Source organism: Ceratotherium simum, chromosome 29, assembly GCF_057802395.1.
Source record: "Ceratotherium simum simum isolate JZ-2026a chromosome 29, ASM5780239v1, whole genome shotgun sequence".
NCBI lineage: Eukaryota > Metazoa > Chordata > Mammalia > Perissodactyla > Rhinocerotidae > Ceratotherium > Ceratotherium simum.
The window spans coordinates 6,767,592-6,791,196 of record NC_141928.1 but is presented as its reverse complement, the minus strand read 5'-3'; the positions used below and the strand labels follow the sequence as shown (position 1 = coordinate 6,791,196).

The following is a 23,605-nucleotide window of genomic DNA, read 5'->3' as shown; positions in this document are numbered from 1 at the left end:
GGGAGGTGTCCCTTCCCAGCTCTACTCCATGAGAGCCTGGGTCGGCGGAGTGGAGGTGATGCAGCTGTGGGCTGGATGGAAAGTAGCATTTCAGGACCACGGACAGTAGCAGGGCCCCCTGTTTCCTTATCCCACCCCCAGCAGTAGAAGGCTCAGGGAAGAGAAGGTGAGGGAGCGCGTGAAGGAGGGCCAAGCAGGCTGGCCTATGGTCAGACCAAGCAGACTGTGGTCCTAAGGCGCCTGCTTCGGGAGGATCATGGAGCCCAACGCAGATGCCAGCACCTCCTTCCTCTCCCTTTCCTCTTCAGGGGTGCCCATCTCCCTGGTGATCAACTCCACGGGCCTGCAGGCCCCTGGCCGCGTGGACTTGGTGGAGCTCTCACACAGCTCAGGGCGGCCCCTCCTGACTTTGCCCACGCGGCCCCTCTCCAACGAATCCACCCATCAGCTGTGGGGCGGGCCGCCCTTCCACGCCCCACAGGAGCGCTTCTACCTCAAGGTGAAAGGCAAGGACCACGAAGGGAACCCCCTCCTCCGTGTCTCTGGAGTTTCCTACAGTGGGGTGACCCCAGGTGAGTGATTGGCTCTTAACACCCCCAGCTCCCTGGCTCATGTGGAGGCCCATTTCTTCCTGGAAGCCTTCCCGGATTAGATTAGATTAGATTAGGAAATGTTTGTTCATTAAACTTCTATGGGTAGCAAGCTCTGCAAGGCATTATACTAAATACTGAGATGCTTCAGATGTGGCCCTTAGCTCAAGGATTTAGTACAAAGTCATCCATCCATCCATACATCCATTGGTCCATCCACCCATGCTTCCACCCATTTATCCATGCATCCATCCAATCATCCATCCATCCCTCCGTCCATCCATCCATCCATCCATCCATCCATCCACCCACCCACCCACCTATTCATCTATCCACCCATGCATCTATCCATTTATCCATGCATACATGCATCCATCCACCCATCCCTCCATCCATCCATCCCTCCATCCCTCCATCCATCCCTCCATCCATCCATGCATCCATCCAATCATCCCTCCATCCATACATCCATCCCTCCCTCCCTCCATCCATCCATGCATCCCTCCAATCATCCATCCATCCCTGCATCCATCCATGCATCCATGCATCCATCCAATCATCCCTCCATCCCTCCATCCATCCAGCCATCCCTCCATCCATCCCTCCATCCATCCATGCATCCATCCAATCATCCCTCCATCCCTCCATCCCTCCCTCCATCCCTCCATCCCTCCATCCATCCCTCCATCCATCCATGCATCCATCCAATTATCCCTCCATCCCTCCCTCCATCCATCCCTCCCTCCATCCATGCACCCCCCCACCCACCTACTCATCTATCCACCCAACCGTCTATCCACCCAACCGTCTATCCACCCATGCATCTATCCATTTATCCATGCATACATGCATCCGTCCACCCATTCATCCATCCAAACATCCATCCATCCTTCCATCTGTCTACCTACCCACTCACTCATCCATCCATCCATCCATCCATCCACCCACCCACCCACCCACCATGCATCCATCTATCCAAATACCCATCCACCTGTCCTTGCAACATTCATTTTGTGTCAGTCATAGCGCTGGGCATTGTAGACACAGCAGTGGCAGGGCAGTGGGTATGGGTATGCTCTTCCATAATCATAATTATAATCATGGTAATACTAATCTAGTCACCATTTTGAGCACTTCCCATGGGACAGTCCTGGGCCAAGCACTTGCCATGTATTAGCTCATTGAATGCTTGTAACAGTTCTGAGATGTGTCCCCATTTTATAGGTGAAGAAACTGAGGTAACCTACCTCACAGGGTTACTCTGAGGGTTCTGTAAGCTAATGCACATAACGAGACAGTTCTCAGGCGCTCTGAGGCTGCACCCAGAGTGTGGAAATTGTGGACCAGGGCCCTCCACATGTGGCAGCTGCTGTTACTGTTATGTCATTCTAGGCACAGGTGATTTTGTGGTCCCATCTTTGGTCATGTTGTGTTGGTTCCCACATGTGTGGTTTTTTGCTGGTTTCCTGTGTGTCCCTGCGGTCTCACTATCCAGGGCAGAAGCTTGCGGAGGGCAGGGCAGAGTCTTCGGCTTTCCAGCTCTGCCTCTGGTCCTAGCGGGGGTGTCTGAGTTCACTGGCCCTCAGCCTCCTTCTGGGCCTCGTTCCTTCCTCCTGCCCACTGCCCCTTTCCCTGGGCAGTGGCTGGGAGGACCTCACAGAGGTGGGTGTCCCTGACATTCCAACCTCTCCTTTGCTGGGGATCGCAGCGAGGGGCAGACTCCTTCAGATAGGGATGTGGGGTTGCCCGTGGCGAGGTGGAGGACTTTGAGGACCGTTCTTTCCAGGCTCCTTGTCTCTGCTTCCCTGCTGTGGTCCGGGACCCCTCCTTCCTTGGCCTTTGCAGCTTTGAAGAAGAACTTTCAGGAAGCAATTTCAGCAGGGGAATAACAGCCTCTGTTTCTCTGTCCCCTGTTCTTTGGTCTCCATCTCAGCTCTAGATTAAAGTTGTGTGTGTGCGGGGGCAGGGATGTGGTTTGGGTTTTTGCTTCCTCCCTACCTTCCAGGTCTGGGAGGCCGGGAGTTTCGCTTAGAGCAAGAGGCTCTGGATTTGGAGACATGGGGGTGGTGAGGGCTGGGCCTGAGGTCCCTGGGCCCATTCAGCTCATAGAAGAGGGAGCCCGAGCTCGTCTTGCAGAGGCTTCCAGTGTGTGTGTGAGAGGTGGCTGCTTTGCACACAGTTGAGGACGTGGCTGGATGGTCCGATACCCCTCTCCCCTGGGACATGGCAGCGAGCCTGCAGCATGATGTCACCGCCACCCTCCCACCCCCAGCTCTGTGCTCAGAGGAGGGCTGGGGCGTTGTCTTACCCTCGGAGCATCTCTGGTGGGGACGAGGGAGAGGGCCATACGAGGGTTGAGTGCACGCCCGTGATCACCCAGCGAGGCCCTGACGGGCCGCAACTGACCCTGCGGGGGCGTTCTCAGACTTTTCCATTGAAGCAATTCCAATAGCCAAGGAAAGAGAATGTGTCACCCCACGACCAGGGTCAGGCGAGGGGGCAGTGGTGTCTGATGGGGGCCCCAAGGGGCTCATCCCAAGCTGTGAGATTTCATTGAAGTCTCTTATTTTATCTCAAAAATGCGTGTGAATTTTGCATTCACAGCCATGCTCCAACTGTGCTTATTTTTAAATAAAAAAAGGCTTCCCTCCAACATCTTTGGGTAGAACTGACCCTCCAGCCAGACGAGCCCCACCCACACCCAGGAGAGCCCAGTCTGGCGAGCATTTCATCAGATTTCGGGACTGGTTCCACTTCTCTGTCCCGTACAGTTGAGGAAATGGTGGCACAGGCTGGTCCATCTCGGCCAGTCTTCTCGGCCAGCCATAGACACAACATGAGCGTTGATTGACGGAGCTCGCCATGCCTTGTGCATATGCCACGAGCTTTCTCCACACCACCTCCCACCAGCTCCTCATGACACGATGAAGGCAGTACCGTGATTAACCTCATTTTACCGAGGTCGAAACTGAGGCTTAGGGAGGGGACGCTACCCGCTCTCGGTGGCCACCGAGTGGTGGAGCCGGGATGGAACCCCGGCCTCTGGCTCCGGCTCATCCCTGGGTCTCTGTGTCACTGGGTGTGGCGAGGGCAGGCTGTGGGGCGGCAGGGAGGGATCCTGAGTGCTGATCCTTGCCTGCAGGCGCCCCTGTGGTCAGCATGCCCACCAGGATCCAGGGCTACCTGCACCAGCCCCTGCTGGTCTCCTGCTCTGTGCACAGCGCCCTCTCCTTCCGGCTGCAGCTGCGGCGGGACGGAGCCAGGCTGGGCGAGGAGAGGCACTTTTGGTGAGTGGCTGATGGCCAGCCGTTGTCCCCAGCCACAGGGCTCCGGGGGTCCTGATGCCCTGGAGGGATCTGAGGGGAGTGGGTGGCAGGAAAGGGACCTTGGTCTTGGTGATGTTTTCCTCCCGGGCAGCCAGGGATGGGGGACGGGAGTCCCTGAGGCTCCGGCCACTGCTGGGCTGTCACCCTCTGAAGGAGCCATGGGCCTTCCTCACCTTCCAGAAAACTCAACCCATGCAGGGCCCAGCTCTGTGGGGGTCAAGGCAGGAAGGACCCTCTGAGACTTTCCTCCTTATGGATGGGAGTCCAGGGCTCAGAGAGGGAAAGGGACTTGCTCAAAGTCACACAGCATGTCGTGGAATTTGCGTGTCCTCGGCTGCCTGAATCTTCTTACCAAGTCTTCAAGAGGATTTGGGGCCTCCCTTCTGCGCAGGATTCAGGGGACCAAGCCCCATGAGGGCCAGATGAGGCTGGGGAACCCTGGCTGGGGTCAGTGTGATTGTGTGTCTCCAGCTGTTCCGTGTTCGCAGGGAGTCAGGAAACAGCAGCTGGGAGATCCCACGGGCCTCCAAGGCTGAGGAAGGCGTGTATGAGTGTACAGCGGTTAGCAGGGCTGGCACAGGACGAGCAAAGGCCCAGATTGTCGTCACAGGTCTGTCCCTCCTCATATCCCTTCCCCACCCACTTCCTGATTTTTCCCTCTGGGATGTCCTCTTGGGGTGTCTCAATCCATGGGGGAGTGCACCAGCCAGCCAGCAGCTGCTGGGGACTGTCCATCATCCAGAGTCTGGCTGCCCAGGCTGCCACCTGCCTGCTGGCCTCCGTTTGGCTGTCTCCCCTGGGTATGGCCTGTGGGTGTCAGCTGGAGGAAGGCTGAGAACCCGGGCTCAGGGCATGCCTCCCCTGCCCAGCCTCAGTCCCACCTCTGACTTCTGTCTGGCCTCTGGGGCTTGGCCAGCCCCCAGGCCCTTTCCGGGGCCACCATCCGCCTTGCAGTCTCCATCCTTTAATGCCTCCAGGTGCCTGCTGGGATGGCACCTGGAGCTCAGGAAGGTTGGAAACACCACAGACCATCTCGAAATGAAATTGGCGTTATCTTTTAAATTATGAACCTAACCTGTCTTGAAGAGAAGAAAAGGAGCCCAGGGCACGTGGGAAGATCAGCCACTCTGCTCTCTGATCTCACCCAGCCTCACATGTGCTCCTCGTAGGAAGGCTGGGAAGATACAAATAAGCCGAAGAAGATCCCAATAACCTGGGATCCCTCCATGCGAGAGACGACCTCAAGAGTATTTTGATTTACTTCCTTTCAGACCTTTATCGATGTGTACGTTTTAACAAAAATGGGATAATATTATACATACTATAGCAACCTGATTCTTTATCACCTAACAATATAGTATGTCAGCAAATATACTTCCATGGCACGAATTAGAAAATTTGACTTTTTCTAAGTGGTGAGTGCAGAAAAGAGAGCAAGTAAGGAGAACTTCCCCACCCATTACTTTGACTTCACCGTCGCTAATATTTTGCCATATTTTCTTTTTCACTTTTTGGCTATTTTAAACAAAATTGTAGTCATGACATTTCAGTATTGGTCTCTTTTTTAAACAGTGGATTTTGCTGTGTGATAAAGCTTCTGTGATCACACCTAATGAACTGAACAGTAAGGCTGTGATGCTGTTTAATTTAGTCCGTAACCTGGTTTCCCCGTTTGCCCCGGGGTGCGATTTCCAGTTGTTTTGACAGCACTGTTGTTGGTGGCGTGGCGTGCAGACACCGCTCTTGAGCACGTGGGTACTCGGACGTCATGGTCATTACCACGTGTCGCCTGTGTGCAGCCGGCTTTTTTCCTGCAGGTTCTCAGGCCCACGTCCCTGGATAGACGGTCTCTGATCTTGTCACTGTCGTTGGCTTTTTCCGATGGAGATAGCGGTTTCCTTATCTCTTCCCTCCTTTGGGGCAGTGGTGTTAGATCGACAAGTTGGCCATTATGAGAGCCCTGCTGTTTATTCAGAGAACACCTTTGTGCTCCTCGTTCTTTCCCTGTTGAGGGTTGTTTCCGGGGCTTTATTCCCCAGGGGGGAATTATTGGCTCACAGGGTGTGAAAGGGTCGCAGCTCTTGTTCAGTGTTGCGGTTGGCTGTTGGGTGGAAGCACGCACAGGCCTTGCGGCCCCCGGCGGGTGTGCGATGGCGCTGGGGCATCCGCCCTCCCTGGAGTGTCACCGTCCCGGGAGGGTGAGCAGAGGTGGTTAACTGCGCTCCTGGCCGACGTCTGGGGGATCCGTGCGGGGTTCTGGTGTCTGGACACAACCAGGGCCTGCGTGACGGTGCCCTCCCCCGTGTCAGCCCCTCAGTGCCTCCTGTGCTCGTGTCCCTGCAGACCCCCCACCGAGGCTGGTCCCTGCCCCCAACGTGACCGTGTCCCCGGGGGAGACCGCCGTCCTGTCCTGCCGGGTCCTGGACGAGGCCCCCTACAACCTGACGTGGATCCGGGACTGGCGAGTCCTGTCGGCCTCCACGGGCAGAGTCATGCAGCTGGCCAACCTGTCGCTGGAGGTCGGTGGTGCCATCCCCAGTGACGGCGGGCGGTACCAGTGCATGGCCAGCAACGCCAACGGGGTCACGAGGGCGTCCGTCTGGCTCCTGGTGCGAGGTGAGGCCCCTCCTGCCACTGCTGTCCTCCCCATCCCACACACTACCTAGCATTTACCCCAAGAGCCCAGTGATCCTTCCCTCTGCCCAGACGTCACCTCTGGCAAGCAACTCCAGCCCTTTCAGTGTTTTCTGAACCTTCAGAGAAAGAGGATTCCCTAGCCTCTTGGCCTAAGTCTAGTAGCTCTCACTATTGGGAAGTTCATCCTCATATCTAGCTTAAATTTCTACTGCTGTAGGCCAAGCCAGTTTCATTGTGTCGTGTCCTTTTCCCATGCCATCAAACACCTCCATTGTCCCTCCCCCCCCCCAAATATGTAGGCCAGGTATGGAATACTGGAAACTTCTGAAAGCCCGGAGATCAGATGTGCTTGGCAGGGTTGGGCAGCACTGAGCAGAGGCGGGTGGAGGAGGCAGTGGCAGGAACACCCGTCTGGATGTGGCCTCAGGTCTACCCAGGATTTAGAGGGATCCTCCTCCTGGGGGTGCTGGTTCCCCACGCGTAAAAGTGAGTGTGTTGGAATAAGCGTTTGCTCTTGTGCCAGCGACTTGATTGGCTGCCTGGAGTGTGTTGAGAAGGATTCTGAGGCCATGTCTAGGCCACTGGTATGGGAGGGGCGTGCTTGCCGTTTCTAGATGAGATGGCCCGTGAGGCCTGTTTGAGACTGACGAGTCCGTTGTACGGTGAGCTTTCTGAGGGCCAGGCTAGAACCTAAGTTTGGGGCCAGTACTGGGGGTACAGGCCTCAGGGTCCACTCAAAGTCACTGGAAATGAGAGCCAGCCCAGCCCTGGATCTGCTGACATCTCCCAAGCCTCTCCGAGGCGCTCAGTCCAGAGCAGACCTCCAGGGAGCTCGAGGCTCCCGCTGCAGGGTGTTGGGAAGTCAGCTCCCTGTGTGGCCTGGCTGGCCGCCTGGTCAACCCCGAATCCCAAGGAGCCCACTCCCGGGATTCAGGCTCTTTGGTGCCTTTGCTTCCCGTGTCTCTGCCGTCTGTGGCTCGGGAAGGGCACGGGACCCAGGGCTGGGTGCCAGGGACACGGCTGCTCTGACGGGCTCTTCCCTGCCTGTCCGCTTTGCACCGTAGAGGCCCCGCGGGTCAGCATCCACACTGGATCCCAACGCTTCTCCCAGGGCATGGAGGTCAGGGTCAGCTGCTCGGCCTCTGGGTACCCTGCCCCTCGCATCTCCTGGAACCGTGAGGGCCGCGCCCTGCAAGAGGACAGCAGGTGAGGGGCCCAGGGCCTGGGGCTCTGGGACTGGGAACAGGTGGACAAGGACCCTGAGGACCTCTCTGAGCCTTGGTCTTCTTACCTGTAAATGGGGGAGCAGCACTTGCCCTGCCCTCCTCCTGGGATCATTTGAGACTCAGGAGCGAGATCACTTTGGAAACATAGCGATGCCTCAGTGTGGGCTCAGGGGTCAGGAGCTCCAGCTGCAGAATCCAGCAGATCTGCTCTTCAATCCTGCCTCTGCCATTCAGGCTGTGTGACCTTGGGCAAGTCACCTTACCTCTCTGAGCCTCGTGAATGAAAAAAAAACAATGTATGTAAAGTACTGAGCGCATAGCCCGGCACAGAGGAAGTGGTCAGTATAGAATGGTGGTCACTAGTGATGGTATTCATTAATTTGTTATTACGATGATGGGAGCAACCCCTGGGACCCGGCCTAACCAGCCCTGTGTTGAACATATTTCATGGCCCGACTCCAGAATCCATGTGGATGCCCAGGGAACCCTGATCATTCAGGGAGTGGCCCCAGAGGATGCCGGGAATTACAGCTGCCAGGCGGTTAATGAGGTTGGCACAGATGAGGAGACGGTCACCCTCTATTATACAGGTACTCGGGCCTTGGGCATCTCAGGAGAGGGCTCTCCGTCCACAGATACTTAGTGAGCATCTACTGTGCACCGGGCCTTGGGGGTGTGGCAGTGGAAACACGGTCCCTATCCAAGTGGAGCTTATATTCTGGTGGGGAGGCACAAAACAGACATGCAAACAGATAAATAAGGTATTCTGGATGCTGAAGGTACTTTGAGGAGCACAGAGCAGGGGGTGAGATGGATGACGCGCAGGTGGGGATGAGAGGGGCGTGGCTGTGACACACAGAACGAGCCAAGGCCTCCATGAGGAGGTGCCCCTTGCCAGAGACAGGAATGGGAACAGTGTTCCGGGCAGAGGGACTGGGCAGGGCAAAGACCCTGAGGTCAGAATGAGTCTGGGTGCTCAAGGGGCTGCAAGGAGCCTGGCGTGGAGTGAGTGGGGCTGGGTGGGGAGAGGGGCAAGGGAGGGGTAGAGGAGGGGCAGGTAGCCCCTATAGGGCATTTTAGGCCCCTGTGGGATTTCGGCTTTTATGGCAAGTTCAATGAGGAACGATGAGGGGTTTTGGTCCTAGGAGACTGGCTTTAATTTGAGGTCCTGTGTGGGAAGCTTTTTAAAAACCAGCTGTGGCTGGATCTTTCTGGGGTGACCGTTCCCGACTGGGGGGCTGGGGAGGAGGCAGGGTGCTCCGCTACAACTCTGTGCCCGCCACCCTCCTCTCCCCAGCTGTGGAGAGCCACATCCTCACTCTAGGGAGTTCGTGGGTTGGTCCTAAATTCCCCCTCTGCTCCCCACACAGACCCCCCGTCGGTCTCGGCCGTAAACACCGTGGTTCTCGCTGCTGTTGGGGAAGAGGCCGTGCTGGTGTGTGAAGCATCCGGGGTTCCCCCGCCCCGGGTCATCTGGTATCGAGGTACGTGGGGTGGGGGGAGGGATCTGTGGACTGTCCCACTGGGGCCCTGGAGGATCCGCTTTCCAGAACAGTCTTTGGGGGGCACTCCGAGTAGAGTGTCTGGGGAGAGACAGCCGTTTCCAGCAGCCCCCGCCTCACCCCAGCCCAGCATCCACACAGCTGATGCGGCACAGCTCAGCAGTTAGGAGGAGGTTTAGAGTAGACCCATATGTGAATTCCAGCTCCCCTGGGTGACCTTGGGCAAGTGACTTGCCCTCTCTGAGTCTGCATCCTTATCTGGAAAATGGAGAATGTCTAAGCTAGGTTGGTTGTGCGAGGATTAAATGAGTCCGTATATGTGAAGTGTTTAGACAAGCCTGGCACCGGGCTGGGCTCGGTGTTCTTCACGATGGTGACGATAAGGGTGTGACTGAGAAGTGGGGGTCATGGTAACAGGCTTGTTCTGGGGCTCTGGGTTAGCCGGTGTGGAGTGTTTCCTCGGGGCTGGACGCCGAGCTGGAGTTTGACAGATGGGAGCGGTTCCTGCGCCCACACCAGCGGCCGTGGGTCTCGGGGCTCGGTCTTTCTGGGAGCAGAATACTGGCTCCTTCTGAAGCATCAGCCAGGGTCACCAGTGTTGCCCCTCCCACCTGGGCACGCTCCATCCTTTGCAGCACCTGTAGTGATCTTGTCAGAGCCTCACCTTGACTGTGAGACAGGCAGGTAGGAGCTCAGAGTATTGGCTCAGAGTTTGAGCATTTTGTCCAAGGTCACCAGCTGGTGGGTGGCAGAGCCTCGGGACCCCTTACTCAGTGCTCGTGTCACTGCTTGTTCTGAGAGCCCCGCCAGCCCAGCCCCGGAGCCCTTTATAATAGGGGATCTCTCAGGGGAATGTTATTAAGCCTTAAAAAGGAATGAAATTCAAGTTGTACAACAAGATGACTGTGGTAACACCACTGAACTGTACACTTAAAAATGGGTAAGTTGGTAAGTTTTATGTTTTTTTACCACAATTAAAGAAATTTTTTTTAATTTGAAAAGAAGGAAAGAGATTCTGATACAACATGGATGAACCTTGAAAACATTATGCTAAGTAAAATAAACCAGACAGAAGGACAAATACTGTGTGATTCCGCTGATATGAGGTCCCTAGAGTGGTCAGGTTCATAGAGACGGAAAGGAGAATGGTGGGGCCAGGGGCTGGGGGAGGGGGAATAGGGAGTTAGTGTTTAATGGGGACAGAGTCTCAGTTTGGGAAGATGAAAAAGTTCTGTGAATGGATGGTGGTGATGGTTGCACAACAATGTGAATGCACTTAATGCCACTGAATTGGATGCTTGAAATGCTTAAAATGGTAAAACTTGGTGTTTTGGATATTTTACCACAATTTAAAAAATTAAAAATGAAATTTTGAAAAGCGATCATCATCAGGGTTGTCTGTCAGGCCTCAGGAGCCTGGGGTGGATAACAGGCAGGAGAAATGAGGGAGGCCTCAGAGGCAGGCATGGGGGTCGTCATCTCAGGGTGACCCTAGGCCCCTCCCAGAGCTGATCCAAACCTCAGTCTGGACCTGGGGCAGAGGACGGGGACCCAGGAGGGAGCCCCAGGCAAGGAGCTCTTGGGTGATGAGCCTGCCAACTGTCTGGGGACAGGCTGGGCCTCACTCCTGGTCAACAGAGGGGCTCAGGGAACTGGGCCCATGGGTGCCGACTTTAGAGAAAATTTTAAAATTGTGGTAAAATACACATAACATAAAATTGACCATCTTAACCATTTTTGGGTATATAGTCTGATAGTATTAAGTACATTCACGTTGTTGTACAGCCATCACCACCATCCATCTCCAGAACTCTTTTCTTCTCACAAAACTGAAACTCTGTCCCCATTAAACAACACGGGTCCTGACTTTTGGGGGGAACAATCCCCCACCCACCCCCTCCCCAGCCCTGGCCTCGGGGTGTCGCAGGAGCCCAGGGTCAGGAAGGCAGCCTGATCCCCATGGTGACAGTGGGCACCTGCCTGATGCCTTCTCATCTTTGGTCCAGGGAGTCATGAAATGATCCTGGCCCCCGAGGGCTCCAGCTCTGGGACACTGCGGATCCCGGCCGTTCGGGAGAGGGATGCTGGCGTCTACACCTGCCGAGCTGTCAATGAGTTGGGTGATGCTTCTGCGGAAATCCAGCTGGAGGTTGGACGTGAGTGTGCACCTGGTCCCCACCTGCTCCCCCCACCCCTGCCTCTGAGCAGGGAGGAGAGAACTCTACCACGTAGCCCGCCAGTGTGGAATTTGCATCATGTGGGTCCAGAGCACGTGGGGACAAGGGATGTCAGAGGGAAATGGTGTATGCATTACCTTTTGCTGTGTAACAGATTGCTCCGAAACTTTGTGGCTTAGAACAGTAAGCATTTATTGTCTCACATTCTGGAGGGTTAGGATTCTGGGAGTGGCTTACGGGGTGGTTCTGGCTCAGGGTCTGTCTCTCACGGGGTTGCAGTTCATACGTTGGCTGGGGCTTCAGTCATCTGAAGGCTTGACTGGGGCTGGAGGATCCACTCTGAGCTCACTCTTGTTGACAGGAGGCCTCAGGTCCTCACTGCGTGGGCTTCTCCAGAAGGCTTCTTGTGATGTGGCTTCCCCCAGAGCAAGGGAGCAGAGAGAGAGAGAGAGAGAGAGAGAGAGAGAGAGAGAGAAAGAATCCAGCTGGAAGCTGCGGTCTTTATAACCAGCCACAGTCTTGCTAGTGACACATCATCTCTTCTGCTATATTCTCTTGGTCACACAGACCAACCCGGGTACAAGGTGGGTGGGAGGGGCTACTCAAGGCTGTGAATTCCAGGAGGCAGGGGTCATCAGGGCCATCCTGGAGGCTGCTTACCACAGAGACGGTTTGGTTCAAGCTGGGCCTTGTCATCTCTAAGACCTGGGTTCCGGTCCTGTCTCCATCACTTGCCCTCTGTGTGCTTTGGTCAGTGACCCTCAGTTTCCCCATCTGTAAATGGGTCTGACAAGACTTCCCTCATTGTGTTGCTGTGAGTGTTCAGTGATGTCAGGCGTATGATACTTAGCACAGGGTCTGGCCCATTGTGAGTGCTTAATAAATGGAGGGTGATTATCCCCTTTTTACCCATGGGGAGTCTGGATTCTTCCGTGGCCAGTACATGGACGTGGCTATGATTGCCGTATGTATGTCTAAGTTCCAGGCCTGGATCCCAGGCACTGGGACCTGCTCGGAAGTTGTGGGCTCAGCTCTTGGCATGCTGAGCCAGGACGGATTGGACTCAGGGTTTGCTGTGGCCGTGGGGGGAGAGGCAGGCGCTGGGAGTCCCGGGCAAGTGCAGAGAATTGAGCATGTGCTTGTCCGGGCTGGGCGGGATGGCGAAGGGGCTCCCCAGGGAGGGCAGGGCCCTGGCTGGAGCAGGCCATTCAGAGAGTCTGGCCTGGGGGCAATGGTGCCATCTGAGGGTTGGGATCCTCCCAGGCTTGGGGTACCCTTAGTCTTCATTCATTGGTTTGTTCCATCATTCATTCCTCCAACACGTGGTCACCAGGTGCCCATGCACCAGGCCCTGTGTTGGGGACATGGCAGCAGGTGAGACTCGGCATCTGCTTTCTTGTTGCTTGTGGGGTCAAGGAGAGAGGACAGAAGGTAATTAGAATGCTTAGTATACTGAGCGTTTTGAACTGGCATCCTCAGGGACTGTGGGTACCCAGAGAGAGGGGCCAACCCAACATTGGGGGCCGGGAAGGCTTCTTGGAGGAGGTGATGTCTAAGCTGAACCCAGAAGCAGACAGCCAGGAGACCAGCTGGGGAGCAGCGTTGGCTGTGGCCTCGGGAGCTGGGCGGGGTTTGGGCTTTGTCCTGCGGGCGGTGAGAGGCTTTAAGGAGGAGAGTGATGTGCTCAGACTTTCCCTACAGAGTGCACTGTGTGGCTGGGCTCTTGGGTGGGGCAAGGTAAGTGTGGAAAGCCGTGGGCTTAGAGCCTGATGATGATAAAAATATAAGCTGACACTTCCATATTTGCCGTGTGCCAGGGCCAGCTCATCCTTTGCCCCACGTCTGATTTCTTTTCAGCAAAGCCTTATTTCTTTGGGGCCCGGGCTGACGTGCCTGCCTGGTCCTGTTCCTTCGCCTGTCAGCCACTGGCCTTGCAGCCACTTCCCCGTGTCAGAGGGCGGAGGTGACTGGTGTCACAGGCAGGGTTCTGGGGCACTGGGCCACTGGTGGCCTCTGGCTTTTAGGTCAGGGGAGGGGTGGACAGTGGTCTAGCACCTGTGTGTCTGGGGCAAGCCGGCCTGGCAGCAGTGGTGGGAAATTGAATTTCCTGCCCATCTGGGTGGCAGCTGTGGTCCAGCCTTCCTGGCCCGGCTGGCAGAGCCGTCCAGGGCTGGAACGGGTGGGCACCATGCCCACTTCCTGCTGTTGAGCTGGGAACTGTCTTCTGGAGCATGAGAGGGAAGACAGCCTCCTCCTGTGCTGACAGCAAGTGCCTGCGTTTGTGGACCAGCCGCAAGGTGCTTCTGTATCACTTCTGGCCCTGGCATCTGGCAGTCAAGAGTCCTAGATCAGCGTCCATGTCCTGCTGCTAATTTGGCCAAGTTATTTACCTCTCTGAGCCTCACTCTCCTCATCTGTGAAATGGGAGGATAATATTGGAGCCTGGCTCCCAGGGTCCTTGAGAGATTTAATAAGATTGTGCGCTTCTCTCAGGTCTTGCATGAAATAAAAACTCAATACACTTGCCGTAGGCTGGGCCGGCCTGACAAGGGCCCGGGAGGCGGAGGGAGGGGAATGATTGGTCACGTGGCTGGTGACCAGGCTCCACGGCCTGTGCCCTCTCCCCAGGTTCAATGCCCTTTCTATCACTTTAAAAAACTGCCCTGAGCTAAGTTATCTCGCCCTGCTGGATTTGTCTCTAAATGGATGTGCACACGTCTCTTTCTATCCTCTCATCTCAGTCCATGCTTCGTGTTCCTGGCTGCTGAGTGGGGAGAAGGGGGTGTGCTTTCGTGGGTCCAGAGAGCCTCTGGCCAGCCTCCTGGGAGCAGGAGGGAAGCAGAACTGGGCTCTGTGACGTGTGTGGTCAGTACGGGGGCAGCTTCTCCATCAGGCACAGCAGGCACCGGTCCAGGGCCTGTGACACTTTTAGGGGCACAGGACCATGCTCTGATTTTAATTTCCCTTAAAAGCAGAAGAAAAAATGAATATTCTTGAATAGATAAAAATGACTCCAGCTTGGATTGTGTTTATCTTTATACCAATGGAGTCATAAAATATAATTTTTAATATGTTTTTCCAGAGGAAGAAGCCCATGGAAGTCATCCTGCACCCCCGGCCAGTGTGGCTGCGGCTCGAGGCCCGATCACAGGGTCTTTATACGGGAGATGAGTCGTCAGGGGAGGGGGCTGCGGAGGTCGTTCCCCCCAGCCCCTGGCTCAGTCTCACTCCCCCTGGGTTTCATCTAAATGCAGGGCGGGGCCTGAGGCTGGCCCCTTCTGTGGTCCACTTGCCCATCTGCACAGTTTTTGGGCCTGAGACCCCTTCCCTCTCCCCGCCAAATTGAGTCCAGGCTGACTGGGGCTCTCCTTCCTGAGCTGGCTCATCCCCAGAGTCCTGACTTGGGACTCTGAGCCACGGGACCTGGGAGCATGGCAGAGGAGACTGGGGGCTGCAGGGTCTCCAGACGATAATAAAGAGCTCTGGAACTTTGAGATATTGGGACCAGAGTAAACATAGTTACCTCTTTCCAGATGGGGACACTGAGACCCAGAGCGGTGAAGGGGCTCATCTGTGGGTACCCAGTGGGGCAGAGGCAGTGCGGGGGTCCCACCAGGCTGTGGGCCTTCAGGCTGGTGTCCCTTGTCCTGGGGGCCGAGTAGGAGGAAGGGAAGTCAACACCTCTGTCATGGTCACTTCGCTGCAGCTGTTAGAATCCACGGGGGCCTTTCCTCCTAGAAGATCCCTGGGGGGTGAGTGGTCCCACCTGCGGGGTCCAGTTAACGTGCCCCTCAGCTCCTCTGAAGAGGGGGAATCGGGGGAAGGCAGAGGCAGCCCCAGGAGGCCTAGCAGGAGGTCCAGGGCATCCCTCAAGGTCCTGCCCCCCCGGCCTGCGTTCTTCAGTGGGACCATTCTCTCTCCCTGGGTGTTCCAGGCTCCCCACGCAGAGTCACCTCCCCACAAACACATGGCTGCAGCCGTCAGGTGATGAAACCTGGGCCTCTCCGGGGAGCGCTGGTAGCTGCTCTGATGTCCAACTGGGCATTTGCAGCTCCTGCCCCCAAAACCTGCACAAGGGAGCCGTCCCTGGGGAAATGGGATGGCAGTGGAGCCCGCTCACAGTCTCTCCCTGGGCTACTGCAGAGAGTCACCTGGGAGGAGGGGGCTCAGAGCCTGAGAGCGGAGGTGGCTGAGCCTGGAGGATGAGGCCCTGGGGTAGCACTGGGCTGGGAGCCTGGCCCCCACTCCTCGACGGGCTGAGAACTCAGGCCGGCCCCGCCCCACCCATCCTCTAACCAAGGAGAGGACCTTCAGCTCTGGCATATGAGGGTTCTGGGTCCTGTCTTTTTTGGGGGACTCCAGGTGAGGAGTGGGGGGATGGCTGCACTGGCAGCTGAGTCACTGTTTTCTGGGCAGGGTCTGAGTCTGGGATTTGGCTGAGAGAGGATAGAAGTGCTGGGTGCAGCTGTGGCCGGGACAGTGGCCAGGTTGTCCCCAAGTACCTAGGGGGATGCAGGGGTGCAGTGGTTGAGAGCCTGGGCCGTAGCAGGAGCCGGACCTGGACTCTGATCCCAGCTCTGCCATTGACTTTGAGCTGTGCCCATGGGCAGGTTCCTTAAGCTCTCTGACCCTCAGTTTCCTCATCTGTAATATGGGGGTTGTGATTATATCCACTTCATGAGTTTACTGAGACTGGTATTCAAATTGTGTTTCTAAAAGCGCCATCACCGTGCCTGTCACTGAGTGGGCATTTCAAACGCTCCCCTTTATACTTATTATTTGCTTATTATTATGAAGGAGCTGTCCTTCTAGGGGGGAAGTTCAGGACTGAGAGGAGGATGGGAAGAGAATGTGCTTCCCAATATCCCAGACTCAGGAGGCAAAGCTGGGCTGGCTGGGGGCTAAGGCTAAGGAGGAAGAGTTCCAGAAGCTCTGAGAGAGACAGTGGATGGGAGGCTGCCTGGAGGAGGGAGGTTTGAGCTGGGCCCCGCAGTTGGGCTGGGCGGTGCTGGAGAAGGCAGGCTCTGGGGGCGGCTGGCACTGGGGCTGAGCCTCCGCTCTCCCTAGGATGGGGGCCCATGGCTAAGCCGTGCCCCGGGGCCAGGGCTCTGCGGGAGCCACGACCCCGTCGGGAGCACAGGCTTTCTGGGATTCTGAGCCGCGGCAGCTGCCAGGCCCCAGTGAGAAGGAGAAGAGGCGTCCGGGTGGTGTCCGAGGTTGGTTCCAAGACTATCTTCCTCCTTGCAGTCATTTTCCAAGTTGTGTTTATATCTCCCTGGAACCTCCCTAATCCCTGAGGCTAGGAGGGAAATTTGATGTCATGATTTGGAAGGCCAGGGAAGATTTCTGGAGAGAGACGGAAAGAACAGAGAAGTGGAGGATTTTCCATGGTGCTGGATGCAAAGCTTTAAAAAAAGGCCGGGGACCTTCCTGGTCCTGGGTGTGGGGACAGGGACCTGAGGACAGTGCCCGGAGGCTGCAGGGGACAGGCCCGGACCTGTCTGGAGTTGGACCTTCTCCTGGCCTGCTGATGGGCAGAAAGGATCATGAGTTTCTGTTTTGGGAAATAACTTATTTTTCCCCCAATTACAAAAGTAAGACAATGCTTACAAAAAAGTTTTGGAAGAAACACTACAAACTATTAACAGGGGGTAAAGGGTGTGGGATTTGGGGTGTGTGGAGCAAAAATTAGGGAAATATACCCCTTATGTGTGTGTGAATTTTTGATAGCTCAGGTGTGCGGGGCAAACCTCATTTGGGTTGTTGTCTGGGTGTAATTGTTAATACAGCCATTTTCACTCTCAAGGGCCTCCGTTTGGACCATAAATTATAAGGTCACGTTATTTATAATAAGTATGTTTTAATTTTGTTGTAGAGTTTTCTATGCTCGTTACAAAAAGTTCAGCAGAGAAAGACGTAGGGAAGAGAGTGAAGATGGCCTATAATCTCCCCACAAAGTTGGCTCTTCGGGGTGACGTACGCAGAAGGGGCTGTGACCTGCTAGAGGAAGCTCCTGTGGCCTAGGAGGAGGGCGAGCAGGCGGGGGAGAGGGTCTCAGAGGCTCCTGTGGCTAGACGGTGACTTGCAGCCCCTCGGAGGTGTGCTTCCCGGGAGGTGTCGCCGCCAGGAGCAGGCCTGTTGCCCCCTGCACGGCCAGGCACAGCGAGGCCCCTGGGACCCCACGTAGGGGTACGAGGCATGTCAGCAGCTTCATCCCGCCAAAGGCCGCTCCTGCTGCCTCGTGCCCGAGAGCTGTCCGGGGGTGGACCCCGCCAAGCTCAGGTTGGCCCCAGAGCCCTGGATGTGAGTCAGCCCCAGGTTCACAAGGGCGAGGCTGGAAGGCGGGGGACTTCCCAGCTGTGGGAGGGGAGGCAGGCGTCGGGAGCAGTCTCCTGGGGGTCAGGCGGTCCAGCCGCTGGGGGTGGCTGACCGGTCACCTCCCTGCAGATGCACCCCAGCTGATGGAGCTGCCCCGGGAAGTCACCGTGGAGCTGGGGAGGAGCGCCCTCCTGGCATGTCGGGCCACCGGCCGCCCGCCCCCCACAGTCACCTGGCACCGCGGAGACGGCCTGCCGCTGGGGCCCAGGCGGGGCAGCAGGACCAGGAACCCTGACTCAGGAGTGCTGTTCTTTGAAAGTAAGAGATTGGGCTGGCGGAGGGTGGGCAGGGGGACAGGATGGCTTCTGACACCCTAAGCCACCAGGCTGGGTGGCCAGTAGCAGGACCCTGAGCCCCAGCACTGACCATGGGTCAGGCTGATACCTGACCCATGTGACCAGGGTCACATTTTGGCTGATGTGTCTCTGGTCGAGTCATTCCACTACTCTGAACTGGACATACTGATGGTAATGACAATACCTACCACCTGGCCTTAATAACCGGCCACCTTAGTGGGTGATTGTGTGGGTAATACGTGGAAAGCACTTAGCACAGTTCCTGACACATGTTAAGTGTTATATGTGTTGGCCATTGTCATTACCATCATCCTTACTACTACTGCTGTGACTACGATTTACTATGTGCCTGGCTGGATGCTGGGCACTGTATTTGCATCATCTTATTGACCCCTCCCAATCACACTGCAAGGCACAGGTATTGATAAATTATCCCCATGCTTCAGATGAGCAAGCTGAGGCCTTCTCATCCTTCCAAGGACCGACTGTATCCCTGTCCCTCTCCTCTCTGCCATCCCAGGCCTCCCACCCAACCTCCACAGGGCCAGGCTGTGCTGAGGGGTCCATCTCTCTGGGAGCTGGAGCTTGTGGGGGCTGGAGCCTTGGCGTGCCCGACAGTCAGGCCTACCTCTGTCCTACCCTCAGGTGTGATCCCTGAAGACCAGGCCCCATATGTGTGTGAAGCTCAGAATGTCTTTGGGAAGGTCCAGGCGGAGGCCCGGCTCGTGGTGACTGGACGTGGTTCGCTGGTGGATCTGGAGATGCCGGGAGGTGGGGAGGCCGGGCACCCCCAGGGACCCCCCCGTGGCCACCCATCCTTTGAGACAGAAGTGTCCATAGCCGGGTTCTCCAAGAGGAGCATCTGGATCCCTGCTTCCTGGGGGATGTGCCCCAGAGAGTGTGCCCTTTGACCCTTTAGGATCCTCCATCCTGATGCTTCCACTGGTTCCCTGGGGTGGGGGTGGGGGACCTCTGTCCCCCGGATGACCGCCCTCAGGGAATCTAGTGCAGCCAACACGGTCTCCTCTCCCCACAGCGCCCCCACAGATCGCCAGCAGTGCCTCCACTGTCCGGGTGCTGGAGAGGCAGCCCGTGTCCCTGCCCTGTGTCATCCTGGCCGGGAGGCCCTTCCCGGAGAGGCGCTGGCTCAGGGCTGGCCGACCCGTGAGTGCTGGCTCCTCTGGGGGGCAGCGGGCAGTGGTGCCTGGGGACGAAGGTGCTGTCACCTTCGTACCCCAGCCTCCGCTTTGCTGTTCCTGTTTTAGAATGTCCTCCTCCTCTTCCCTCTCTTTCGTGCCTCTTTCCAGAACCTTCTCTGCTAATGCGCTAATAGCATCCGTCACCCTCTGAAGTCCTGCCAAGGATTGGTGTGGCTGCCACCCCCCATGGAGCACAGCGGGAGGATTTTGCCTCCATTCGTGCTGAGGGTTGGGGAGCAGGGGTTTAGTGGGGGCACAGACACGATGCATTCGTCACCTCCATTCTGATGGTTCCAGGGCAAAGGTGTGGCCTGTGCAGATTAATATCTGCCCAACTACCTAGCCCACTGCTCGGCGCACAGTGGCTGCTCTATCCATTCATGTCAACTTGGTTTTCTCTATTTTCTTCTATATCCCCCTCCCGTTCACTCCTTCTCTGAACCCCTGGCCTGTCAGTCCAGCCTGCTCCCTGCCGGCCTCGTGGGCAGTGGGGTTTCTGAAGGGCTCTCTCTTAGCTGGCTCTGGGGGGCCCATGGTCCGAGCTGGTGCTTCCTCGCCCTCACCAGCTCCCACCTGGCAGCCGGCATTCCGTCCGAGCAGATGGCAGCCTCCACCTTGACCAGGCGCTGCAGGAGGACGCGGGGAGGTACAGCTGTGTGGTCACCAACACGGCCGGCTCTCAGCACAGGGACGTGATGCTGGTCGTCCAGGGTGAGTCGGGGGCCCCAAGGTGGTGGGGGGTGGGGCGGGGGCTGGGCCGGGATGGGGGAAGGCACGTGGGTGGAACTGATCATGAACACCTTTGTCTAAAAAAATTGCACAAATAGTACGTATTCTCTGTAGGAAAATTAGAGACTGGATAAGTAAAAAAATAGTCCCATAATACCAATAGCTGAGAAGAACCAGAATAATTTCACATTTTGGTTTGAATCTTTCATATTTGATACATAAGCAAGTTTGCACATGCACACATACACACACCCTGTATATATATAATAAATTATATGTAATATATAAATTATGCATATTCTTTATATACATTGTATATAAATTATTTTTACATAATATATACATTCTTTATATAAGTTTTTATATATAAATCCATTATATGTATGTATATTTCTATCCATCTATCTGTAAATTCTTTTTGTAGACATACACATACGTATTTAAAAACCAAGCTGGGAGCACATTATGTTGCTGTCTTGCAACCTGAGTGTTTCCCTTGACGATATATGATGACTGCTTTCTGTTAAATACTCAGGGGCACCCGTTTAAGCCTGTGTGTCCCCATCTGGATGAGCCATGAGTCTCTAACCTGTCCCCTCGTGTCCGGTTTCTCACTAGCGGGCACACCCTGGGGATAAACGTCCTTGTGCTGTCCCCATGACTGATTCTTTCCTGAGGATAAACCCATTAATGTGGAATTGAGTTTTGAGTCACGGAGACTGCCCATTTTTAGGGCTTTTAGTGCATTTTGCCCGATTACTCTCCCATCCGCAGTGTTGGAGAGTCCCTGTTTCTGTTCCCCACCTAACCGGGTATCACTGTTCTTTTTAATGTAAGACGAGAAGTTTAAACTAAGTTTGGTTATATTTTGTCATTTACCAAGTGTGTTAATATCCTTTTTATTATTATTTGTTTCAAAACTCCCATGAGAGACGAGTGGGAAGAATGCATCCTTCCCCATTTTATAGAGGAAAACCCGAGTTCAGAGGAGGCTGGGTCTGGAACCCAGGTGTTCTGTCTCCTCGTAATTCCAGTTAATAATAGCGATCCAAGGTTGAGCCCACACGTACCGCGTGCCAGACCTCTGCAAGGTTCTGTGGATGTCTCACTTAGTTTTCATAGCTATTCCAAGAGGTGGGGTTTAAAAGACTCTCCATTCTGAAGTTAAGTCAGCTGAGGCTCGGAGAGGCCATAACTCACCAAGATCACAGGATCAGCAAACCGGGCTGCCTCTGCAGAGCGTGTCACCCTGTAATTTCCCACCGTGCTGGCGTGGCCTCTTCTCTGGGGGTGGCGTGAACAAGCTGGGTCTCTCTTGGTTCACTTCGTTTCCATTCGACAAGTATTAATCAACTAGCTGGCTTTGGCCCCCTGGGAGAATCCGGAAACTCCCTACAGGATCTCTGAGTGTTACCGTCAGAGCCCCTGGCTCCTGGCTTCCCCTCCTGACTTCTCCACACCCATTTCCACCTTCCCCGGCTCGTCTTGGAGACCCTTGCTTTTTTTTTTTTTTTTTTTTTGATTTTATTTATTCATTTTTTTCCCCCCAAAGCCCCAGTAGACAGTTGTATGTCATAGGATCACATCCTTCTAGTTGCTGTACGTGGGACTCGGCCTCGCGTTGGACGGAGAAGTGGTGCCTTGGGGCGTGCCCGGGATCCGAACCCGGGCCGCCAGCATCAGAGCGCGCGCACTTAACCGCTAAGCCACGGAGCCGGCCCTTGGAGACCCTTGCTTTAATGCCTGCAAATCTGGATGGTGCCCAGAATGGACCTGGCACTTGTTTTCAAGTTCGCTGTGTTCCGTGAACACTGTTTTCTGCCATTTCTCATCTGTCCATCCCAGGACAGTGGGCAGGGAATTGGGGTTAATTTAGCTTTTTTGCTGATCAAGGAATATGGGTACCAAAAGATTAAGTGGTTTATCCAAGGTCCCAGAGCAAAGAAATGTTACGGCTGGTTCCCAGGCACAGGCTGCCCTCTGTCTGGGGCATGAATTTATAGCAGTGGTGACTGTAGATATCAGGCCATTTGGATTCTTCTGTTGAAATTGTTTTTTTCTTAAATTGTAATAAAATATACATAACCTAAAACTTACCATTTTAACCATTTCTCAGTGTACAGTTCACTGGTGTTAAGTACATTCACATTGTTCTGGAACCATTACCACCAGCCATCTCTAGAACCTTTTCGTCTTCCTAACCTGAAACTCTGTCCCCATTAAACACGAACTCTCCATTCCCTCCTCCTCTCAGCCTCTGGTAACCACCATTCTCCTTTCTGTCTCTATGCATTTGATTGCTCTAGGGACCTAATATAAGTGGAGTCATACAATATTTGTCCTTCTGAGTCTGGCTTATTTTACCTAGCATAATGTTTTCAAGGTTCATCCATGTTGTCGTATTTATCAAACTTTTATTCCTTTTTAAGGCTGAATAATATTCCATGTGTGCACGCCGCATGCTGTTTATCCATCATCCTTTGATGGATATTTGCTTTGTTTCCACCTTTTGGCTGTTGTGAATAATGCTACTATGAGCTTTGATTTATGAAATTGGTTTGTTTTTATAAGTGCCACCTAGAATCCGGCCCACTGCCACCCACCACGTCACTAATGAAGGGGTTCCAGCCTCTCTTCCCTGTGTGGCCTCGGGAGTTCCCACCCCCACCATCACCTGGACCAAGGTAGGCGGAGCCTGTTCCCGTGAGGGTAACCGGAGAGATAGGCCCAGTGCATCACGGGGAGGGGAACGGTGCAAATCGCTGTGGGGTGTGTGCTCTGCTGACGTCACCGGTGACTCTGCCGTAGGCACCCAATGCCCTGATCTCCAGGGATCCTCACTACAACGTGAGCAAGGACGGCACCCTGGTCATCGCCCAGCCGTCTGCCCAGGACACAGGGACCTATGTCTGCACAGCCACCAATGCCGTGGGCTTCTCCAGCCAGGAGATGTGGCTTTCTGTCAACAGTGAGTGATGGCTGCGCCTGTCCTGGGAGAGGGGCTCGGCAGGCGTGGGGGCGGGGACGCGCACAATCTGCCTTACCTGCATCTTCCTCGAGCCCTGCCTCTAAATTCTTCTCATCTGAACGGCACATAGACCAAAGCTGTCCTCCCTCAGAGCACTGTCCCCAGGGATGTGCTTAAGTGGTTCCAACTCAACCCTGTGTAACGGAACGGGGGAAGCCATTACGTTAACAAGCCCTGGAAAGACACAAGACCCTACACTGGACCCCGGCCACCTTGGCAGCCCCTTGCCCACCTCTCTCCTCAACTCTCTGCGCCCAAGACCCTCTGGTCTCCTTTCAATTTCTTGAATGGCCCATTATGCCTCAGGGCCTTTGCATGTGCAATTCCTTCTGTTTGGAATGCCCTTCCCCGACCTCTTGGCCCGGCCAACTTCTCCCATCCATCAGATTTCAGCTATGATCCCTCAGGCTGAGTCAAATCACCTTCTGTAAACTCTCTGCAATGTTCCCTGATAGCACCCCTCATAATTGTGACTGAATAATTGGTTGTGTATTGAGCTATTTGGTTCCAGTGTTCC

The 23,605-nt window shown here is 55.2% G+C and overlaps 1 protein-coding gene across 2 annotated transcripts in view; it reads left to right on the top strand.

Annotated features, from left to right (window-relative positions):
* Window positions 1-23,605, top strand: part of HMCN2 (hemicentin 2) — a 148,851-nt gene that overhangs the window by 29,507 nt on the left and 95,739 nt on the right. For both annotated transcript variants that reach the window (XM_087419569.1, XM_087419568.1), the window contains exons 8-21: window positions 309-572; window positions 3,733-3,877; window positions 4,405-4,526; window positions 6,260-6,532; window positions 7,618-7,759; window positions 8,242-8,369; window positions 9,150-9,263; window positions 11,288-11,437; window positions 17,906-18,094; window positions 18,778-18,873; window positions 19,169-19,296; window positions 19,898-20,042; window positions 22,632-22,744; window positions 22,869-23,028. In XM_087419569.1, the coding sequence (XP_087275695.1) occupies window positions 309-572; window positions 3,733-3,877; window positions 4,405-4,526; window positions 6,260-6,532; window positions 7,618-7,759; window positions 8,242-8,369; window positions 9,150-9,263; window positions 11,288-11,437; window positions 17,906-18,094; window positions 18,778-18,873; window positions 19,169-19,296; window positions 19,898-20,042; window positions 22,632-22,744; window positions 22,869-23,028 (2,169 nt within the window). The remainder of the gene's footprint in view (window positions 1-308; window positions 573-3,732; window positions 3,878-4,404; window positions 4,527-6,259; window positions 6,533-7,617; window positions 7,760-8,241; window positions 8,370-9,149; window positions 9,264-11,287; window positions 11,438-17,905; window positions 18,095-18,777; window positions 18,874-19,168; window positions 19,297-19,897; window positions 20,043-22,631; window positions 22,745-22,868; window positions 23,029-23,605) is intronic.